At 36.4% G+C, this 21038-nt stretch overlaps 1 protein-coding gene across 5 annotated transcripts in view; it reads left to right on the forward strand.

Annotated features, from left to right (window-relative positions):
* Positions 1-6317: 6317 nt before the first annotated feature.
* Positions 6318-21038, forward strand: part of LOC113050819 (PTB domain-containing engulfment adapter protein 1) — a 41848-nt gene continuing 27127 nt past the window's right edge. For 4 of the 5 annotated variants that reach the window (XM_026214166.1, XM_026214165.1, XM_026214168.1 and 1 more), the window contains exon 1: positions 6318-6421. In XM_026214166.1, coding sequence (XP_026069951.1) covers positions 6367-6421 — 55 coding nt within the window. In that variant the 5' untranslated portion in view covers positions 6318-6366. Of the gene's footprint in view, positions 6422-10642; positions 10721-21038 lie in introns of all 5 variants that reach the window. The other variant, XM_026214169.1, reaches the window with a different exon arrangement.

Raw genomic sequence — 21038 nt, forward strand, 5'->3', positions numbered from 1 at the left:
TATGAGTATTATGAGTGTGGTAAATAATAATAATAAGAAGTACAAGAAGAAGTACAGGTAGACAATGAACTGTATATCAGTCAACAAAGCTCTACACAAAATATCACAACCTATAAAGTGATTCTGAGGAAAATACATTTATAATGCTGTCTCAGATAAGAAGCATTAAATGAATAAAATCTCCATTATGAGTTATAATCTCCATTATATTTATATAGAGATGTGTTGTCTCTTTGTTGTAATGATTATCAGTCTGATGTGTTTTTAAATGACAAACTGAGGCAGAACAATAAGACAGAATCCTATTAGCAGACTGTTTTAATGGACTTCTTGTTTATGAGGAGTCTGATGCAAATGAAGAGAAGCTGTTAAATGAGGTTGCTCTAGGCGGATCTTTAGTGGGATCAGACAGGAGAGAGTCTCATTATAAGACATTCTGTCTGATTTACTGCTGTCTACCCATCGGCTAACACCAGCTCACCCTGTGCATGGCTGATTATTTACATCAGTGTTATATGTCTGCCTGTATGAATTTTTATGCAAGCGTGACTGCTCATATGCACAAGTGCTGCTTGATTGGGTGTTCTTTTTGGACACTGTGAGGCCATTACAGAGATGAGGATGTGATTATAATCACACTCTGTTTTAAATGTCGATATAATGCTTTCATAGGGCTGCCCAACTTTGGCATGCATGAAAACAAAACTATCAGCTTTTTTGTTTAGTTTTTTTCCTTTTAATACTGGACAAAATGCTGAAAGTATGCACATAGTTACACAAGGGACCACTTCTGCTTTCTCTTGATTGATTGGTTACTTAAGCCATGTGACACAAATAATTGATGCACTTGACAATGCGTCTGGGGGTGTGGTTTAGCACAGTGGAAACAAAGCCCAGTTACCTATACCTATTTATTTGGTGTAACATTTTTACACTTAAAAGTACTGAGAACATTTTAAACCTGTAAATAAATGAAACATAGCTTATATATTGAAGAATTTTTGTAAATAAAAAATTAAGTAGATCTGCCAGATTTTTTGACATTTTATTTTGGTAAATGGTATTTTGAGGCTTTATTAAGATATAGTTATTTATTAATGTGATAATTACAAAGCCATTGAATTATTTTATTTTATATTTATTGATTTTGTTTATTTGAGAGAGATTTATTTCATTTATTTTGAGTCTTGCAACATTTCAGTACATTAAACTAATTAACGAATAATGATTTCCTCAAACAGGAGTAGATTAGTTATTGTGCTTCATTAACAGTAACTGGAGAAAAAAACTACAAACACAAAGCCCATACCTTCTGTGTGCTAAAAATAAAAATAGAACCGAACAGGAAACGAGAGTGCGTTTGAGAGTGCAGTGCCTTGATAAACATATGCTTTTCTACTGGAGCAGTCAGTTAAATTGATTGCAAATGTGTTGTGGTTGACAAATGACAAATGGAATCCAGGTTTTGGAACATTCTGCCTGAATGGCACACATTATTGATTAGACACACAGGCAGAGACGGAGATTGTTCATTCTAGAAACTAACAGGCACAGATGCAGGTGAAGGGAGATCACGCGCTGATTGCTCTCTCAGTTTCTGATTAGCAGTCGCCTTTACAAGGATACCTTCCATCTCTTGATTGATTAGATGAATTATTAAAATATTTTAACAAAGGTAGACTTGCTGTAGCGAGTGACCATTTCTCTGATAGTATCTAGTGAATAAGAGTCATGGTGTCTGGGCTATCAATAATTTGAGTGGTTATATCTAACCAAATGTGATGCTGTATTAAAGTCTCAGCATTTATTTCTCTGGAAATTTTCAGAACAGGTGACATTTTTAGTACATGCAAATTTGGAACTTTAACAGTCAGCGCTGCTACCAGCCAGCCCATATATGGTTGATTTAAAACCTACCAACATAATTTGCATGCCTATTTTTGTTAAAAGAAAATATTTATATAACTCTTAACATTATTTTTTTCCTTAATTTATTTCAGTTGTCTTCTTTTTTGATTTAGTATTGGCTTGTGGCATGTAATTTATTAGACTGTCTGCAGCTAAATTGTGAATTACCACAGCTTTGGTCACTATGCAAGCTAAATGCTTTTTATGAACGTTTTGTTCAAAGTTCAACAACCTTTATTCTGTTGAAGATGAAGAATCTTGTGGCAGATATGTATCTGGTGAAAAGGAATTGTTGAGCAGGAGTTCTCATTTTGTTAGTGTGTGATAAAACAAGATGTAATTAGAAGTTTTGCTGAGGATTCACTGTAATTGTGTATGGGTGTAGATGTTATAGAGCAGCAGTGTTCTCTATCTGCTCTCCATTTCATTGATATAACAAAATAAAATGTTTATAAATCCACCACACTCCTCGTATACATCCAGCTGTCAAAAAAAGGGTTCTCATTGACTTCTACTGTATTTCTCATGCATACTGTCAAAGCAGAGGGGACCAGAAACTGTTAAGTTACAAATATTGTTCAAAATATCTTTGTTGGTGTTCCACAGAAGAAAGAAATGAACATTTAGAACGACATGAGGGTGAATAAATGATGAAATAACTTTTATTTTTGGTTGAACTGTCACTTTAACACCAACAAGTAACAAACTCCCAACATTTTTTAAAACAAAGTAACTGCAATTGTTAAGTAAACTATTTCACATTTTACTTCTTCTCATGTTGACTTTATTTGCGCACCCCACAATGAAAAACAATGAAAAAATATATATATTTGTGATAAAATTGTGATACAAAGCTATGTATTAAAATTACACAATAACAATTAATATTAAAAATGTGTTGTTTGTAATATCAGAAATCAGAACGAGCCGCACATATAAGGAATTTGTTCTGGTGACAGAAGCTTCCAGTTCACAGGGACAAGAACAACACACGGATAATAAAAAATAAAGACATATTAATTAAATACACATATGTACTGTATATATAAATATATAAAAAAAATTTATGTACAGGTGTGCTATAGATGTAATAGAATAGAATCAGATGCACAGGGGATGCACAATGATGTGTGGTATCAAATATAAGTGGTACTGCGCATATTTTTTTATTGCACAATGGGGAAATCAGGCAGCATAATGGATTATTTTTGTACTGCTAAAGTCACTGCCACAAGAAGCCTTGCACATTCAAGCTAAAAATGACTGTGCTTGCTCTTAAAGGGGGGGTGAAATGCTCGTTTTCAGTCAATATCCTGTTAATCTTGAGTACCTATAGAGTAGTACTGCATCCTTCATAACTCCAAAAAGTCTTTATTTTTATTATATTTATAAGAGAAAGATAGTCTGTACCGATTTTCCCGGAAAAACACGAGCGCCTAGAGGCGTGACGTGTGGGCGGAGCTAAAGAATCACGAGCGCAAGTTGCTTTTGAGTTGAGAGCATGTGGAAGCTGTGACACAGATCCAGAGGCTGAAATTTAACAAGAGCAGCATCAGCAAAGGCGATATGCTATGTGGTATGTACTGAAACTGTATATATTTGATTAGCGGTTTTGGAAAATGACTAAGTTCCACTTTATGTCGTCTTTTTTTTTTTTAAGCTGTACATGTGGAAAGTGCAGTTTGATGACAACATCGCATGTTTTTTACTTGATGTGCTTTACGCGCTGATAGCTAAGTTAACAACACAGAGATATTTGAAGCAGTTTTACTCACCGCATGCGGTTCCAACACACGATCGTGACCCTTTTTCGTTGGGACTGCATTATCCTTAAGAAATAAACGACGTGCAATCTGAAATGCAGGGAACAAACAAACACACTTGCACAACTCTATTGATGCTCTGTAAAAATAAACTCCATCCACTGGTCCCTTAATGCTGTTTCTCTTTTGGTAATCTGTGCAGGGTTGTCTTGCCCTGGCAACCAAAAACACACTTCTTTTGTGACTTTTCGCGACGCTCTCGCTCTGATCAGGCTGTGCTCAGCCTATGGAGCCAGAAGAGTCTCAATAAAGATAAATGCACACACTACATTCACATATGCACACACATGATTCATAGATGCACACACATGATTCATAAATACACACACAAGATGCACAAATGCGCACAAAATTCACAAATGCACACACAAAATTTAAAAAGCACAGAAGATTCACAAATGCATACAAAATTCAGAAATGCACACAAAAATCAGAAATACACACACAATTCAGAAATGCAAACAACATTTACAAATGCACTCAAGATTCACAAATGCACAGGACAAGATTCACAAATGCACAGGACAAGATTCAGAAATGTATTTCTGATGCACACACACATATATCTTGATTCACAAACTGCTTGCGGTCTGTGAACTTCACTGCATTTGTGTGTGAATTTTGAGACTCCCCTGACTTGGCTCGACACACAAATGCTTTTTTTTAAACAGGGAATGATCAGCAACCAATCAGATATCTCCCTTCTTTTAGCCAATCACAAGAATGCACCCCATGTGGGGGGGATTGTTTACTTATAAGCCAATCACATGAACCTGTTCACACAGCAATTGTATTAAATTGTATGAAAATACAGATGTTTAGATTACAATTCAGGTTTATTTTTTATTATTTTTTACTAAATATAAATTTAAAAATGTCTCAATACATATAGCCCAGTGACTGCAGAAAAAAAGTTAACCATGGATTCATAAATTTGCAATAGGCAATTATTTCATTTTATTGAAATATTTTAATGAAAGTAAAAAAAAAAAATGTTTAAACCTTTTTGAATATTTAAATATATCTAAATATTCTTTTGGATGCAATATAGAAGTCACTTTAATTATAATATTCAGTCCCTACATGAAGAGAGAGTCAGTGGTCCGCTGCGAGAGGAAAGTGGCTCTCTGGCTGCGAAAAGTGGGTCTCCGGCTGTCGTTCGCTTAGGAAAGTGAGTTGATCGCTGCGTGAGGAAAGTGAATCGTTCGCTCAATTTCGCTGCTTGAGGAAAGTGAATCGTTCGCTGAGGAAACTGAGTCGCTCGCTGGGTGAGGAAAGTGAGTCGTTCGCTGCGTGACTCGTGAGGAAAGTGAGTCGTTCGCTGCGTGACTCGTGAGGAAAGTGAGTCGTTCGCTGCGCAAAGTGGGTCGCTGGCTGCGCAAAGTGGGTCGCTGGCTGTGTGAGGTAAGTGAGTCGTTCGCTGAGGAAAGTGAGTCGTTCGCTGCGTGAGGAAAGTGAGTCGTTCGCTGATTGGCTTATAAGTAAACAATCCCCCACGTGGGGTGCATTCTTGTGATTGGCTAAAACAAGGGGAGATATCTGATTGGTTGCAGATCATTCCCTGTTTAAAAAAAGGCTTTGTGTGTCGAGCCAAGTCAAGGGAGTCTCAAAATTCACACACAAATGCAGTGAAGTTCACAGACCGCAAGCAGTTTGTAAATCAAGATATATGTGTGTGTGCATCAGAAATACATTTCTGAATCTTGTCCTGTGCATTTGTGAATCTTGAGTGCATTTGTAAATGTTGTTTGCATTTCTAAATTGTGTGTGTATTTCTGAATTTTGTGTGCATTTCTGAATTTTGTATGCATTTGTGAATCTTCTGTGCTTTTTAAATTTTGTGTGTGCATTTGTGAATATTGTGTGCATTTGTGTATCCTGTGTGTGTATTTATGAATTATGTGTGTGCATGTATGAATCCTATGTGTGCATATGTGACTGTAGTGTGTGCATTTATCTTTATTGAGACTCTTCTGGCTCCATATCAGCCTCTCAGTGCTCTGCTATAAGGGAGAAGAGCGCGCACTTAGGACCCATATAAGGAAATTCCGCTCCATCTAACGTCACACAGAGCCATACTCGAAAAAAACTTTCCGAAACTTGTGACAAACCGGAAGAGGTTTTTTTGGAACAAAAATACTCCTTCAAACGTACAACTTAATTTTTGAAACTTTGTCCATGTTTAGCATGGGAATCCAACTCTTTAACAGTGTAAAAAACTCAGTATGCATGAAATAGCATTTCACCCCCCCTTTAAGTTTAAAAACAAGGTGGAAAATACTTCTTACTGCTCACATTATGAGTGCTGTGTTTTAAGGCACTCAAGGAGACCAATTGAATGGCCCCTGAGCTCTCCTTTTGTTTCATAGAAGAAAGAAACTACACGAGGTGAACAAATAATGACAGAATGTCATTTTTGAACGAACAACTTCAATCTACAGTTGATTTTATATAGTCTCTCTTTGATGGGTCTTTATGGTGCGAGGTCCCTTTAAGGCAGACAGCACGTCGTGTATTCCTATGAAAAAAGCGGCGTTTTAAATGCCCAGTTGACGTCATTAAACTTTTTAAGCGGCTGGAGTGCGCGCGGAGGGGAAGGCACACACGCGCGCGCTTTTCCAGCCATTCGCTGCAGATGCGACTGGACGGGCTCCGGTTTTCTGGAAATAACTACAAAATCAACAGTCCTTGTAAGATAACTTTCTCTCCTTTAAATATATTATTATCGCGGTAAATACTTGGTTTATGTTGTGACCAGTTATTATAGGAATGTTTTAATGACAACAGATGCATAAAAATGAGTTTGCTTGAGTGTGAATCTGTTGCATGTCCTGTTTTACGCGTTACATTTATTCTGTAATACTGCTGTTTGCTTGTGTTATCGATAACAAAGAGAAACCTTCACAATTAAATTGGCGTTTCTGATGTTTTTTGTTCTAAATTTTCATTAAGAATGGCAGGTGTATTAGTGAAACTCGTGCACGCGCGTGTATATTAGATCTCGTGTTGTAAAGTTAGTTCTGTTGTTCAGTTCATACGGATGAACTGTTCCGTGGTTTCAGCACTGTTCTGCCGTGCATCAGCCAAATGCATTGACCCAGAGCTCTGCCACGGACCCCAGCAGTCACACGGACAGAATAATGTTCGTATTGCTGACTCCGTGTCCCTTTCCGTTTGCTGCCCTTGACAGAGGAAAACGAGAGAACAGAATAATGACATTCTGAGGCAAGCTGCTGTTGTTGTGCTTTAATAACTGAGGCTGCCAGACTCTAAATCCATTTGCTTCTGAGCATGATTTCAATCAAATGTGAACTTGCTAAATAAATGAACCTTCATGCTCCTCGTATGATTTTATTCTAAATGAATTTTCATGATTAAAACAGCTATACTAACATTAAAAGAATTGTTAATGCAAAATTAAAGTCTACAAACTTAAAAACCATATATGACTTTTTTCCCTCTTTGGAACTCAAAAGGAGATGTTTTGAAAAATGCCCAAAGCGAGCTACTTCTTTCCATATAATAAAATCATTCCAGTGCCTCCCAGTCTCCATAAAGCACAATAAAATAAGTTCATATAGTTCATGTCCAGTGTTACTAGACTTCTGAAGCCACACAATACAGTACCTTTGTATGCAGAACAGATGGAAAATCCTAATTACCAGAAATCTATGGCTGTTAAATCTCCAGATCTCATTCACACCTCCATGTTTTTAAACCTCAGGCATCATGATCAGTTAAGAGACAAATTAATGACATTAAACATTTGATATTAACAATCACATTTTAAGACAGCTTTCACATTGATCCAGAGAGACATGCTGTCACTACTGAAGTGGCATTTCAAGCACATATGTATTTTATTTAATGGATTATGCATTATTTAAACTTATTTTAGGTGCCATCAATGCTCCATCTTGGGAATAATGAGAGTATTTACAACATAAAAATTTTAAACTTACAAGGTAATGCAATTCCAGGGAGGACTTTTAGTGAAATAACTTTCACTAAAAAAATGCAGAAATCTATTAATTAAAGACATGGCTTCGGAACAGATGGAATGCAACAACTCTTTTTGAGTTTGATATCTACAGGTCACTGTCACTGAAAATAGAAAACCATATGGGTTTCAAACACCATAAGGCTGAATACGTATTTTTTCTTTAATTTGCTAAGATAGTTCGTGAGGATGAATATATTTCTGTCCTAATTCTTGAAGAGCCATGTGTCATTTACCTAGGCAAGACATTTACACAAGGCTCTGAATGCATTTTAAGGGAATGATTAACAGGACAAGAGAAAATCATTTCTTAATAACACTGATCTGCAGGTGTCATTCAATCAAACTGTTATTAAAATGTCACAAATTGCATAGTCTTCAGAACACACCAAAGTCTCACATTTCTTGAGCATGAGATTATTTTATTCAAAGTGAGGTTAGTAAAAAGCATGAGCCCTGTCAGAATCACATGATGCAATGTCTGTTTCTACAAAAAAAAAAAAAAAAAAAATGCTGTAATGTAATGACAACATGACCCACACTGGGTATTTGGAGATAAATATGTGAAATCCTTTTTTGGAACTTTGCCATGTTCAGCAGGACTTACAATGTACTCATGATCATTGCTGTCAAAAATGGATTAGACTTGCTTCATTTGATGATTTAACAGTCTTAAGAGTGGTCTGATTCCAGTGCCGGTCTTGGGTTCTGTTCTTGCCTGGGTCATGTGGAATTGGGTTTTGCCATGGGAACTGGACTTTAGAGGGCTTAATAAATTGGAAGACAGGCGTGATAGCATTCACAGAATGTTTTCCCAGTGGTAACTTTATTGCCTTTGTCTTAGGAGAATTGATATGAACACCGGCTGCTGATTACTTCCTGATGTTACAGGCCAAAAAGAAAGCAAAGCTAACACTTTTTGCATATTCTAGGAGCCTCTTCAGCCTCTTCAGTAAGATTGATTTTATGAGTATGCAGTCATTAAATGAGGAACAGGAAAAATGTGATTAAGATGTCTCTAGTCAAGTCAAGACAAGTCACCTTTATTTAAATCCGCTTTATAAAATACAACAGGGTTCCTCAAATCTTGTACTGGAGGGCCAATGCACTGCAGAGTTTAGCACCAACTTTGATCAAACTCACCTACCTGTGATTTTATAATGATCTTGAAGACATTGATTGGATGTGTTTGATTAGGGTTAGAGCTAAACTCTGCAGGAAAGTGGATCTCATGGGCCAGATTTGAGGATCCCTTGACAATGCTACTGGCTCAGAAATTACAGTTCAGCTTTAATCAGTGATTTATATGGGAGATCTTCAACAAAACATTTTGTGATAGTAACTAGACCAAAAGGGATTAGACAGCATTTAACCCTGCAGGCACACACTCATTCAGTTTTGATAAAGTACACATAATGAGAAATAATTTGAATAGCAAATACGATTCAATGTTTTTGTGTAGAGAGATGATCCTCTAATGCTATCCTAGATTTGGTTTGTTTTACTTTCACATTAGGTCTTTAGTGCACAGGGAAGTGTTATTTATTGTGTTTGCCAGCACGTTTTACTCTGAGCAAATGTGTCTTTAGTTGCTTGATAGAAACCACCTACCAAGGAATACTAATTTAGTAAAAGTTGAGTGTTATTTCCCTGGGAAGTACAGCTTTTATCACCACACATTTTGCAACTCGCATGCAAATTGAAAGTATGAAAATATTTCAAAATTCAATCTAAACAGATGTTTCTGACATAATGATCTGCAGAAGCATACGCATTAACATACACATTTTAAACTCTGCTCTTATTCTGCAGACATTGATTAGTAACTCAGAAAGTCTGTCTCTTAGCTGTAATGGCCAACAACACTTTTGTGTTTGAAAAACACACAATAGACACAAACATGTACAACATAAAGACTGAATGCTGAGAGGGTCCATACCCCTCTCATTCAAAACATCCAGACAGAGATAATCACTCAACGGTGTCTGATGTTTCATTTCCTGCCAGTGAATCAACATCTGACTGCATGTCTACGTGCTGTCTCTTCCAAATTAGATTAGAGGCTTTTTTAGCTTTAAATTGCAATTGACTGGAGCAGGTGCTGCATGAGTCCAATGGGTTGTCCATTTAAATTCACTGAAGCGTAGAAACCAATAAATTTCAGTTTAAACTAACAATGTGAATTTTGAGTCAAGCTACTTTTTTTAAGGCTTTGTATGAGGAACAGGCCCATGCCTGATAATTTAGCATCCAAATCCTAAGATCCTTTACAAATCTGCCCTCAGCGTAGTGCTGTATCGATCTAAAAATAAATGAGTAAACAAGTTATGACCGATTCTTCATTTTTATTTGTCTGCTTAATGCCATTTTGTTATCAGGAGTGTTAGTATTGATTCATTAGGATAGTGCAATGTGACTCATTTACCCCCACAGTCATTACAAAAATACAACAGACCGTGTGGGACTGTCAGTATGAATGTAATTATAAGTGTGTAGCAGGGTGCTGGGCAAAAAAAAAAAAAAAAAAAAACTGTCCAAATTAAATTGCAAAACAGGTTTCCAGAACAGTTCTTCATCTCTCATTGGCTGGACAAACAAATAGTCCCGCCCCAAACTAGCCAATGTTGCTATGTTGGCCTAGTCAGGATTCTCATACAAACAGTGCCTTAGTTGCTTTGTAATTTTTCAAAGAACTGGGACAAAGTGTTTTAACAAAGAAAAAATTAGACATTTAAGCTTTAAAAGACAGATCTGTCTCAAATTATTCTGATTTGTTTTCACTTACTATACTTGACTATACTCATAAAATCATCCTGAAACTTTGTAACTAGACTAGACTATGCAAAAGTGTGTACCTTGCAGACAGTATCTTTGTACCCTTTTTGACGTCACTTTTAATTTTTATCAACAGCATCTTCCATGTTGATTTACTCACCCCGATGTTGTTCCAAATTTGTATGACTACCTTTCTTCAATGGCACACTAAAGGGCAAGTATTGAACATTGTACCAATTACTCTTTTTAATTGTTGAATGGAGGACTGTGGCTAGTCTAACTCCTATATGCCAAAAAGCACATAGCTGTCTTCAAAGTAGACTGTATGACTTGTGCATTGTATTCTGAAGGCTGATATATACTTCCGCGTCAGACCTATGCCGTAGCCTACTCCCTTATGCCGTTGCCTGAGGTGCACCTCTCCAAAAATGTAACAGCGCATCAATTCTACATGGACTGCAAGCGCTCTTATTGGTTTGCTAGAATCCCTCCTGCAGACTAGCAGTTTGCATGTGTACTGCACGTGGACGCGGACAACAACGCAGAAGTATAAATGAAAACTGACACAAAGCCTACGGCGTAAAGTCTACGGCATAGATCTGATGCAAAAGTATAAATCAGCCTTGAGCCTTCTCAAACTGAACAATAGCTTTGTCTGAGGAATGTCTTGTCACATGGCTGATCATCAAATTAACTTTTTCACTCAACAAGCCAATTTGGCTACCAATGTTTGTAGCTACCAATTTATAAAGTTACGTGCCATTCAGAATCTAATTTAGCCAAAACAAAAGAAAACCCAGAAATATTTAATGATTTACAATGAATACTATACAATAAAATAGTGTCATAAACATAATCCTTCATATCGCAAAATGCTCTGTGACTTTGTGAGCATTTTGTTGCAAACTCCAAATAAAGGCAAAAATGAATACAAAAAATTTACGTTTGATGGTAAACATGCTTATGCTTACCGCATATGGTATCAATTCACTCCGATATTAAAAATCATGCAAGATAAAATCATCTCATGCCCTTTCATTGATTACTGTATACTGTATTGATGGCAAGTGATTCTCATTAAAAACAATGTGATTTTCCATGATATGAAAAGTAGTAAATTATTTTAATGTGTAATGAACTAATCCATTTATTGTTTTACTCATGCATTCATATATTCTTTATTTTCAGAAACAGGCAGAGTCTGTTATGAGAATAATATGAATCATTGTATATTCACTCATCATTTGAGAATTGATTTGGGAGAGCACCACTGTGGTTTTATGTACATGCTGATTAATTGCCTTGTTGTGATCGTTTAGCTGAAGACACAGAGATGCTGTGAGGATTAGTTTAATTACTTGTATGAAAAAGTCATTTGGATTTGATTCACACATCTGAATGAGGGAAAAGAGACCAATTACATTACGTCCCATTGTGCCTCAAGTGGTCTAAAGGACCCGCATCAGTCATTTTCCATCTTTAGTTTTCTGTTTACTGTGCCCGGTCCTATGACCAAGCACACTGGAGTGAACAGCTGAACTGGATAATTTCATGCATTTATTCTTCACGAAAATGTGTTATGCCCCACCATCAATTTACTGTTTTTTTTTTTTTTGAGTGATAGATTTACAATATTGTGAGTATATTCCAGAAATGTCCCCAGTTCTATTGAAGGGTTGTCGTTATAGCACTGTAATTCTATCACAGACTATGTGAAAGTAAGTTATTAAAACCTGGTGCTCATGGTCAAAACAAAATATAAACTGCATTTTCCTGAAATTGGTGTATTGGCCTAATGTTATCTGAATAACCATTATATATTACACAGTTGAAAAGAAAACATTTATTTTATCTGTGTATTAAAGGGATAGTTTACCCATCCTGTAAGTGCTTTGTTCAAACTGGAAACACAAATTAATATTTATTTGAAGAAATCCGAGAGCTTTATGACTCTGCATAGACAGCAAAGGAAACAAAAATAACAACTTTATTCAACAGTTCTTCTCTTCCGTGTCAGTCTCCACAACCATTCACTAGAGTACAATGATGACACATTCCTCTGCTTAAAACAAGCCACAGCAAATGCCGGCTTCTGTCTTAGCAAGATCACATGCTTCATAAAATTACGATTGAACCACTGATGTCACATTGACTATTTTAACAATGTCCTTACTTTGTTTCTGGGCCTTAAATGTGGTAGCTGTGTTGTTGTCTATGGAGGGTCAGAAGTCTCTCGAATTTTAAAAATATCTTAATTTCATTTTTGGGTGAAATATCTCTTTAAAGGACAAATTTGGCAAAATGGCAAAAATCTCTCTCCCTCTTTGAAGCTTTGTTACTATAGCATAAGTATAGATTAAGAGGATATCCGTATATAGCAGCTGTAGGCACTGGGAATAAAATTGACTTTTTGATGGTGATGAGTTAGTAGCTTCTAAAAGCATTAGGAACAATGAAAACAAAAGTATATTTTTGAAATACACAAATCCTTTTTGTTTTTCAAATCTGATGTTTATGTATTCACTGTCTGCACTATCATTTTGCAAGTGAAATCTGATCCATTTGTTCAGTCAATATCTGGCGTATGAGTTGTTTTTAACAACGGCAAGAGATTTTTTTTCAAAAAACAACTGAGAGCTGTCAGTGTGGAAAGAGAAATAAAAATAAAATTTGTGTATTTGGACTAAAGCTGTCACGAATAGTTCAGACGTTGCACATTTCAGGTCATAAACTTTTACATTATGTATTTTTTCACCATAAGATGTGTTATTTTTATAATATCTAAATATCATTGTCACATGGTTTTCAACAAAGTATTTTTCATTCTTTAATATTTTGAATAAGTATTACCTGATTATTTAATTAGGCTAATTATGAAAATGATTAACAAGTTATTTAGTTACCAAAATAATTAATGGTCCTAATTTGGACACAGCCTTGACAATATTGTGTACCGTGATGTAATGATTTTGTTGTTCATTTTTTAATTTATTTTATTAATGTTTGCATTACCAAAAACTAAATGGATTTGCATCAAAGAAAAAAAAACAAAAAAACAATTATATTGTCTGAACAAAGCCTTAGAGTTTCTAAAAATAGTCCATCAAAGGAACTAAAAGAATTAACTGTCAAACTAAATCCAGATTGGTTTAGAAGTGGTATTAAATTGTTAAAAGAGCCACAGTCTGACAAAGAGCTAACATGATGAGTTTTTTTTTTTATTAGAGGTGCTTTGGAGGAACACAAACTGGGTGAGATGAAAGTCATATGGTATTGTTGCTTGAGAATGTATGTATGAAGACACTGAGGGAGACCCGTGTCCACCCTGAGACTTCCTGGGAGTGTCTCTCTGGGTGCTGTCAAAATAACATTGTACACTTCACCAGCAAAGTCTATTTTCCTCTTGGAGACGCCCATAACCTCCTTTAGAATGCACTCATTTCCTCTCAAGGAGAAAACAGGAAGAATAATGCTCCGGTTACCAAGGTAACCCCGGTTCACTGAGATAAGGGAAAGAGCGTTGCATTGACACGCTATAGGGAAACTGCTATTTACCCTGATAATGAAGTCTGATACTGCCTCAATTTGGCGAGGCATGGAGGAGATCAGTTTGTGGCACTGCTGAGGTGGTATGGAAGCCCAGGTTTCTTTGACAGTGGCCTTCATTCATTTTTTGGTCTCTTGCTTCTCATTTTCCTCTTGACAATACTCCATAGATTCTCTCTGGTCAGTCAAGCACACCAACACCATGGTCATTTAACCAACTTTTGGTGCTTTTGACAGTGTGGGCAGGTGCCAAATCCTGCTGGAAAATTAAATCAGCATTTTCAAAAAGCTGGTCAGGAGAAGGAAGCATGAAGTGCTCCAGAATTTCTTGGTAAACGGGTGCAGTGACTTTGGTTTTCAAAATGGACCAACACCAGCAGATGACATTGCAATACAAATCATCTGAACTTGAGACAACAACTTGAAGCTATGAGCTTCTCCAACCTTCCTCCAGAGTCTAGGAACTTGGTTGCTAAATGAAATACAAAGCTTGTGGTCATCTGAAAAGAGGACTTTGGACCACTGGGCAGTAGTCCAGTTCTTCTTCTCCTTAGCCCAGGTAAGACGCCTCAGGAGTGGCTTAATAAGAGGTCATACAGTTGTGAAGCTTTCCAAGGGGCCATGGTTCTGATGCAGTGGTGGGTTACCCTGAAATGAAATGCGGGCTTTGAGCCAATACTGGAAAGGCCGCATGTTCAGCAGGACCAGAGGACTCACAGAGGAGGTGGCCGACATGAGGCCGAGCATACTCTGGAAAGCCCTTAGGGGACCTAATATGAATGACTAGCCACTGAATAGTCAGGGAGCATTCAAATGTAATCCATGTCCACATTTGGACCACTATAATTGTCCCCAGTAAGACTACTAGCTGTCTTGAAGACAAAGAGCTCTTGGCTAGATTGATTTTCAACCCAAGGCACTCTAGGTGGCCAAGCAGCAGCGACCTGTGAGTAATAAGATTCCCCTTCTGATCTGGCTAAAACCAGCAAATTGTCAAGGTAGTTCACAATGTGTATTCCCATCTATCTGCTTCAAAGTTAACAACTAGAACGTCCATTTCATATGCGAGCGGTTCAGCCTGAGATAAAGTGCATATTTGTCAGTCAGATGACTAACTTTTAAACCACATGTGTTTTCTGTAAAGATAACAGGCTTGTACTGATAGTGGAGTGTTTATTTGCAAAGGCTAGCACTGGTATTGCCAGAGCTTGAGCTCTTGAAGCTCCGCCCTTTTCCCCGGAAGACCAGCTCTTTTGCATTTAAAGAGAAAGACACAAAAATGGCACAAAATGGCTCATACCCTAAAAGTGTCGATTTTAACAAGTTATAAAAAATTGCTCCCAGATGTCACAAATGATAAACTAAGGACGGAGGAATTATAAATACAATTTGCTGTAAAGCAAATCGAATTTGACATTTCAAGTTTATCACTTCTGGTGAGATGGAGCACCATTTTTGATTGAGAGCTTTGCTGAATGAATGTGTGTGTATTGTCTGGCTAAAACAAAATGTTTGTATGAACAGTTTACTCAAATTGCTAGGTTGTTTTCAACAATGCTTTTGGCCAAATGTACCTTAAAATTGAGGATTTATAAACCAAACCTCTTTAAATGAATAGGAGATGATGATTGCCGCTCTTCACATTCAACCCAAAAAGAGCCCACCTGACCAGCATGGAAGTCATCAAAAATGTATTTAGTTTGTACATGCTGTTTAGGGGCTGGTACATCTGAAATTGATGACATTATTATAATAGGCCATGTGGAAAAATAATGCCAAAGCAGTCCCAGTCCAGTCCCATTGCATATTTGCCAGTCAATCAGATTAGATCTAATGATTTTGGAAGTGCTTTTTTTGTGTGACATGTATCAAGATTAGTTCATTAATAGACTGTGGGCTTTTGGTAAGGTCCCTTTAAGGTCAACTCGGACCTTTACTCCTCTGTCTGATAGAAGGCTTTTGCAGCATGGTCCAGTGATGTACAAGCCAGGATTCAGTCCACGTGAACCTACCACTATATTCTGACTGTTGACGTTCTGTTCAAATTTAAGGCAGTTCAAATAAGAGTAATGATCTGCAATGTGTTCAACTTCGTTTTTGAAATCATTAATAATGCATTGTTTAGAATTTATTACTTAATTGTATAGCTATTTTTTCATACATTTCTAATTTTCAGATGCGGGAGTTTGCCTGTCAGTGTGTGAGATTGAGATGTAAATCCTGAACAGTGCAGCAAGTTGCACGTCTTTTGGGATTTCCCATGTTCCATTCATATTTCTCTGGAGTAGTTTGTGTTTCCATTATATGAGTAATCAATATTCAGACAGAGCGTTATCTTATGCTTTGAGAGAAAGAAGCAGACAGAGACAGAATGCTATGAGGTGAACAGTTAATGTGAAATGAAAAAGCAGGGAAAAGAAGACAGAGTGCACAGTCAGTGTGATATTATGGGAAAAATGTGGAGATAAAGTGCCAGTTGTGACTATTATGACTATTATACACTATTATGAAAATGTAATGGTTTCCTTAAGATGGCAGGTGAAATGATTTGCATAATGTGCACTTTTCAGCTCTGAGTCACATTATTCTGTCTGGATTTTTTATTTCTTGGAATATTGGAAGGCAAACCATTTTTTTAACATCCACAATCAAGAATGATATACATATAAAATAACTGATACATAGCCCCTCATTCATTACCATTGCAACTAGCTATGCATCTATGGTATTTGCTATTATGACACATACTGTAGTAATCTAAAGACATTTAAAAATACAACTGGCAGTCTTCATCATTTACTCATATTATTCCAAACGTGATTTAGTTTCTTCTGCAGAACTTATAAGAGGATATTTTGAGAAATCTTTCTGTGTCAGTTTTGTCCATACAATGGAAGTCAATGGTAAACAAAACTGCTTACCAACATTTTTTTTTTTTTTTTTGCATTCTGGGATCACCCTTTTGAGCCTTAAGTTGCCAGTTCACATGTTTAACCACTATGCCAAAACAATGAAGCAGAGTTAGTCTAAACTCTAGACGCAGACTAACTAATAATCCAGGTGTATTTGCACATAGAGAAGCACATTCTAGTCGACACTGTACATTCCAGTGCTTGCTGCCTTTGTTTATGTAACCACTGGTGCAGGGCCGCGGGAAGTAATTTTGAACAGGGGGTGCAGTGAATTTTTTTTTTTTTTTTGACAAAAAACCTATGAGCCTATAGGCCTATTTAAAATAGATTTTAAAAATAAATACATTGAGATTTACTACTTTATTGTCATATACACTTCAATGCACAGGGTCTGAAACACACAGACATCAGTTCTCAGATATGCGCAATGCCTTATTAATCTGAAGCAGAATGAGAAATAATAGTTTAATAATCGAAAGAAAACGAAATAATTACTTTCATTACAATTTCAGATAGCCTATACATACATGCAACTTATTTAGATACAACAAATAATATTACAACAAAATATAATATTAATCAAACTTCACAATAACGCTAAAACAATGCAATCGATTTGGTCAGCTGGCTTGAATCACTGCACGTTTATGTCACACGCAACTCTATTAACTCCAAAATCTTTTTACGCACACCACAAGGAAATAATCTCTGACTATTTAAGCAATTTGTTTATTGAACAGATCTCCACATCCATTACGCAAAAAACAAACGCACAGTATAAAGCTTTCTGTCTCCATCTTCAACCTTTTTACACAAACCACAAGGAAATAATCTCCGACTATTTAAACGTTATTTAACAGTTCTCCACAACCATTACGCAAAGAACACACGAACGAAATAATACTCTCCATCTCCATCCCCACCACCTTACAAAAATACTATAGTATACTACTTACAATTGCTTGGCTAGTCAAAGCTGATCCCACACTTGTTGCCAAAAAAATAAATGTTACAAGCGCGGCAGCACTATGTTCTTACCTGAGCTACATGCAGGCGGGGTGCCCTGGTTACAGGTGTCCAAATGTCGAGGTGCGCTGTATTATATAAAGATGGATGTATTCTGCGTGGAACGAGCGGGAAACCTCGTTACTCGGCGACCAAACCTGCCTGCCAGACGTTGACAACGTAACTTTCGAACCTGTGTTGATTAGGCCTCAAAATATGAAATTAAAATCCAAAATATACGTAATAGACTGCGTGTGTCAAAATCATTTTCTAAAATATTCATAAGGAATTTATAAATTGTGCAAAATACTTTAATAGGCCTACATTTTTTTTTATCTCCCTCTCGTCACTAGGGGGTGCTGCAGCACCCCCAGCACCCCCACTTCCCGCGGCCATGCACTGGTGTGTTTAGTCAATAATGATATATTGTAACCCTCAGTTTAGTTTTTTTTCCCGACCCCAATCCATTGAACAGCCCACAGGGTGAGTTTACAGGTGTTTTGTATTACCTGTGCAGGGAAGAGGGGTCTTATCTCTCCTGTTCCAGACCTGCTCTAGAGAGAAAGAGCCATAAATATATCTCTACCCTCTGTTTAGCTGGACCATTCACCATTGCCTACCAAGACACCTCAGTTAGTTTAATCATTGAGTTTTATTGTCCGTATTGATAATCAAGTCTATGCAGCACTCCGTTTGTTAGGTACATGCGCTTTTATCACACAGAAGCTTGGCTGTTGTGTTTGGTTTTTTGTTGACTGTACAGCTTTCTTTTCTTCCCTCTGGGTCTTCTCTGAATTGGGGCCAAAGAGGATCTGGTCTGGATTCTGGAAGACATTCTAATTTACTGGTGACATACTTACCCCACAAACAAATGTTTGCCCTGGGTATATCTGCATTAGGCTGCACTAAAGCAGAGGCTTTATGCCAGCATCTAAATAAAAACTGTTGCTTTTGATGTGAGCTGTGAAGCACTTGAGCTGGCTTGGTTCATTGTCATTATGTCCTTTCTCCTGCTTTATCTGCACCCGAAAATGTTTGTGTGTGTGTGCTTGTGCATTAGACAGCCCTTTATGTGGCTGGCAAATGGTCTGGTCTCTATTTGGCATTGACTTCACAGCCTGCCTTTGTTTCTTACCCAGCAATGCACCTTTTATGTGGACAAAAATGCATTGGTTGGGCAGAATATCTGTAATAAGTAATGATGTCTGCTTTGAATTATATGAATTATACAGCAACCCTCATTAAGTGCAAAATCAGACCAGCATTGTTCACGAAAACATGATTAAAAAGATACATGATGCATTAAGATCATTTATGAACCGGTATCCACACGGCCGTTGGTTGACATGAATAGGTGTGCTGCACAAACTAAGATGGATGGATATCATTTTAAACCTATTAGCTTCCACTCCACGCCAAAACCCAACCCCTCCAGAAAATCACAAAGTTGGCACAGCTCATTTTAAACCCTTACAGCACATTTCATTTCTGCATGTTGCATATTTGCATGTACAAACACACTTGGACACTTTTGTTGCCATATGAAGCATTGTGAATTCATTTTTCTGAATCGCTTGATTCAGATGATTCATTTACAATAAAAAAGGATTCACCAATTCATTTAAGAACCTACCTATCACCTACTTGGAATTTTATTTGAAATAAAATTAAATATTTAACAGAATTTGACTGTTCATAAATATATAAAATACAGTATACGAAGTGTTTAATATAATTAATATAAAAAGAATTGTCTTTACTATGCCCAAAAAGTTGTGAATAATATATTTGTGGATTAAAAAAGTTAAAAAAAAAGTTACATTTTAATAGGCAGGGTCATCTGCTTAATTTCTAGCTGTCTATTTCCAATAGAATGACAGCAGTTGTTCTTTCCAACTTCTGATAAAGTGGCAAAAAGTTGAAAGGAGAAAATAATTAATTCTTAGTCAGATGTGTTTGGCAGTTATACTGTGACTGTTACTAATCATTGCTTATAGCATTTTCTTAAAATACTGCATAATTATTACTTGAGGCGGCACCATAGTAAGCCATTGATAGATTAAAGTATCATGAAATGAGAAAAGTACCTTTGAAAGTATTGCTTTTTAAGACATATAACTTTTTAAGACGTATAAGCTAAAACAAATTCTTAAGTAAAAACTCTTTGATATGCTGCAACATTTTTTGCTTTTCCGGCAAATTTTTTCAAACATACAACACTGGTGGGTTCTCTAGTAAAAAAAAAAAAAAAAGTTCTCTTAAGTTGTTATACTATTTAACATTACAATTAAATAGTAATTTGACAAGCTAGAGTGATGTGAGAGGCAATCAGTCTTATTTGAATTTAAACTGTGGGTTTGCTCAGTATCAACAAGAAAACTGAAGTTTATTTACATAGCTGTGATTTCCCAGGTATTAGCATGGCCTTTTCAGGCCACCTTTTATCTGTCTGGCCTTATTTTCGGAGCACTTCATTATTCAAGATTCTAAATAATAAATTATCACCATTTACAAGTGGATGGCAGCATGCGCAGAGGCATTTGTTTCGGTTATTGTTTGTTAAATGATGACAGAATTTTAATACTTTTGGTGAACTATCTCTTTATGTCAGCCAGTGGAAAATAAGGGAATATACTTTACCTATTTGGTGCATATTAATGAAATTATATTAATCTTTGGCAAACAATGTGTGATTAACGTAGATTTTTACTGTTTTATATTACAGGACATTGCTCTGTTTAGTGTTCTGCTCTAGAAATGCAGCTCTTTCATCTCTTCCATTTTTTTGTATTTTTTAATGTATTTAATATATGCACCTCAATCTAGTTTATTTATCATAAAATATCTGTATCTTGTGGCAAGAGAAATGGTTCAGAATATCAACAGTGCTGAAATGAGCTTATATGTGCATATAAAATTGATTTTCAGAAGACTTCTGTTGGTTGAACGTGCTGTTATTTATTCCCTATCTTGGGAAAGAGGCGATATTACACTGGTATTAGCACTATTCAAAATGTAGTTGTTTCTCACTGGAACTGTGGGAAAAATATATTTGCATGGCTCTTTTGT

Source organism: Carassius auratus, chromosome 31, assembly GCF_003368295.1.
Source record: "Carassius auratus strain Wakin chromosome 31, ASM336829v1, whole genome shotgun sequence".
Lineage (NCBI taxonomy): Eukaryota > Metazoa > Chordata > Actinopteri > Cypriniformes > Cyprinidae > Carassius > Carassius auratus.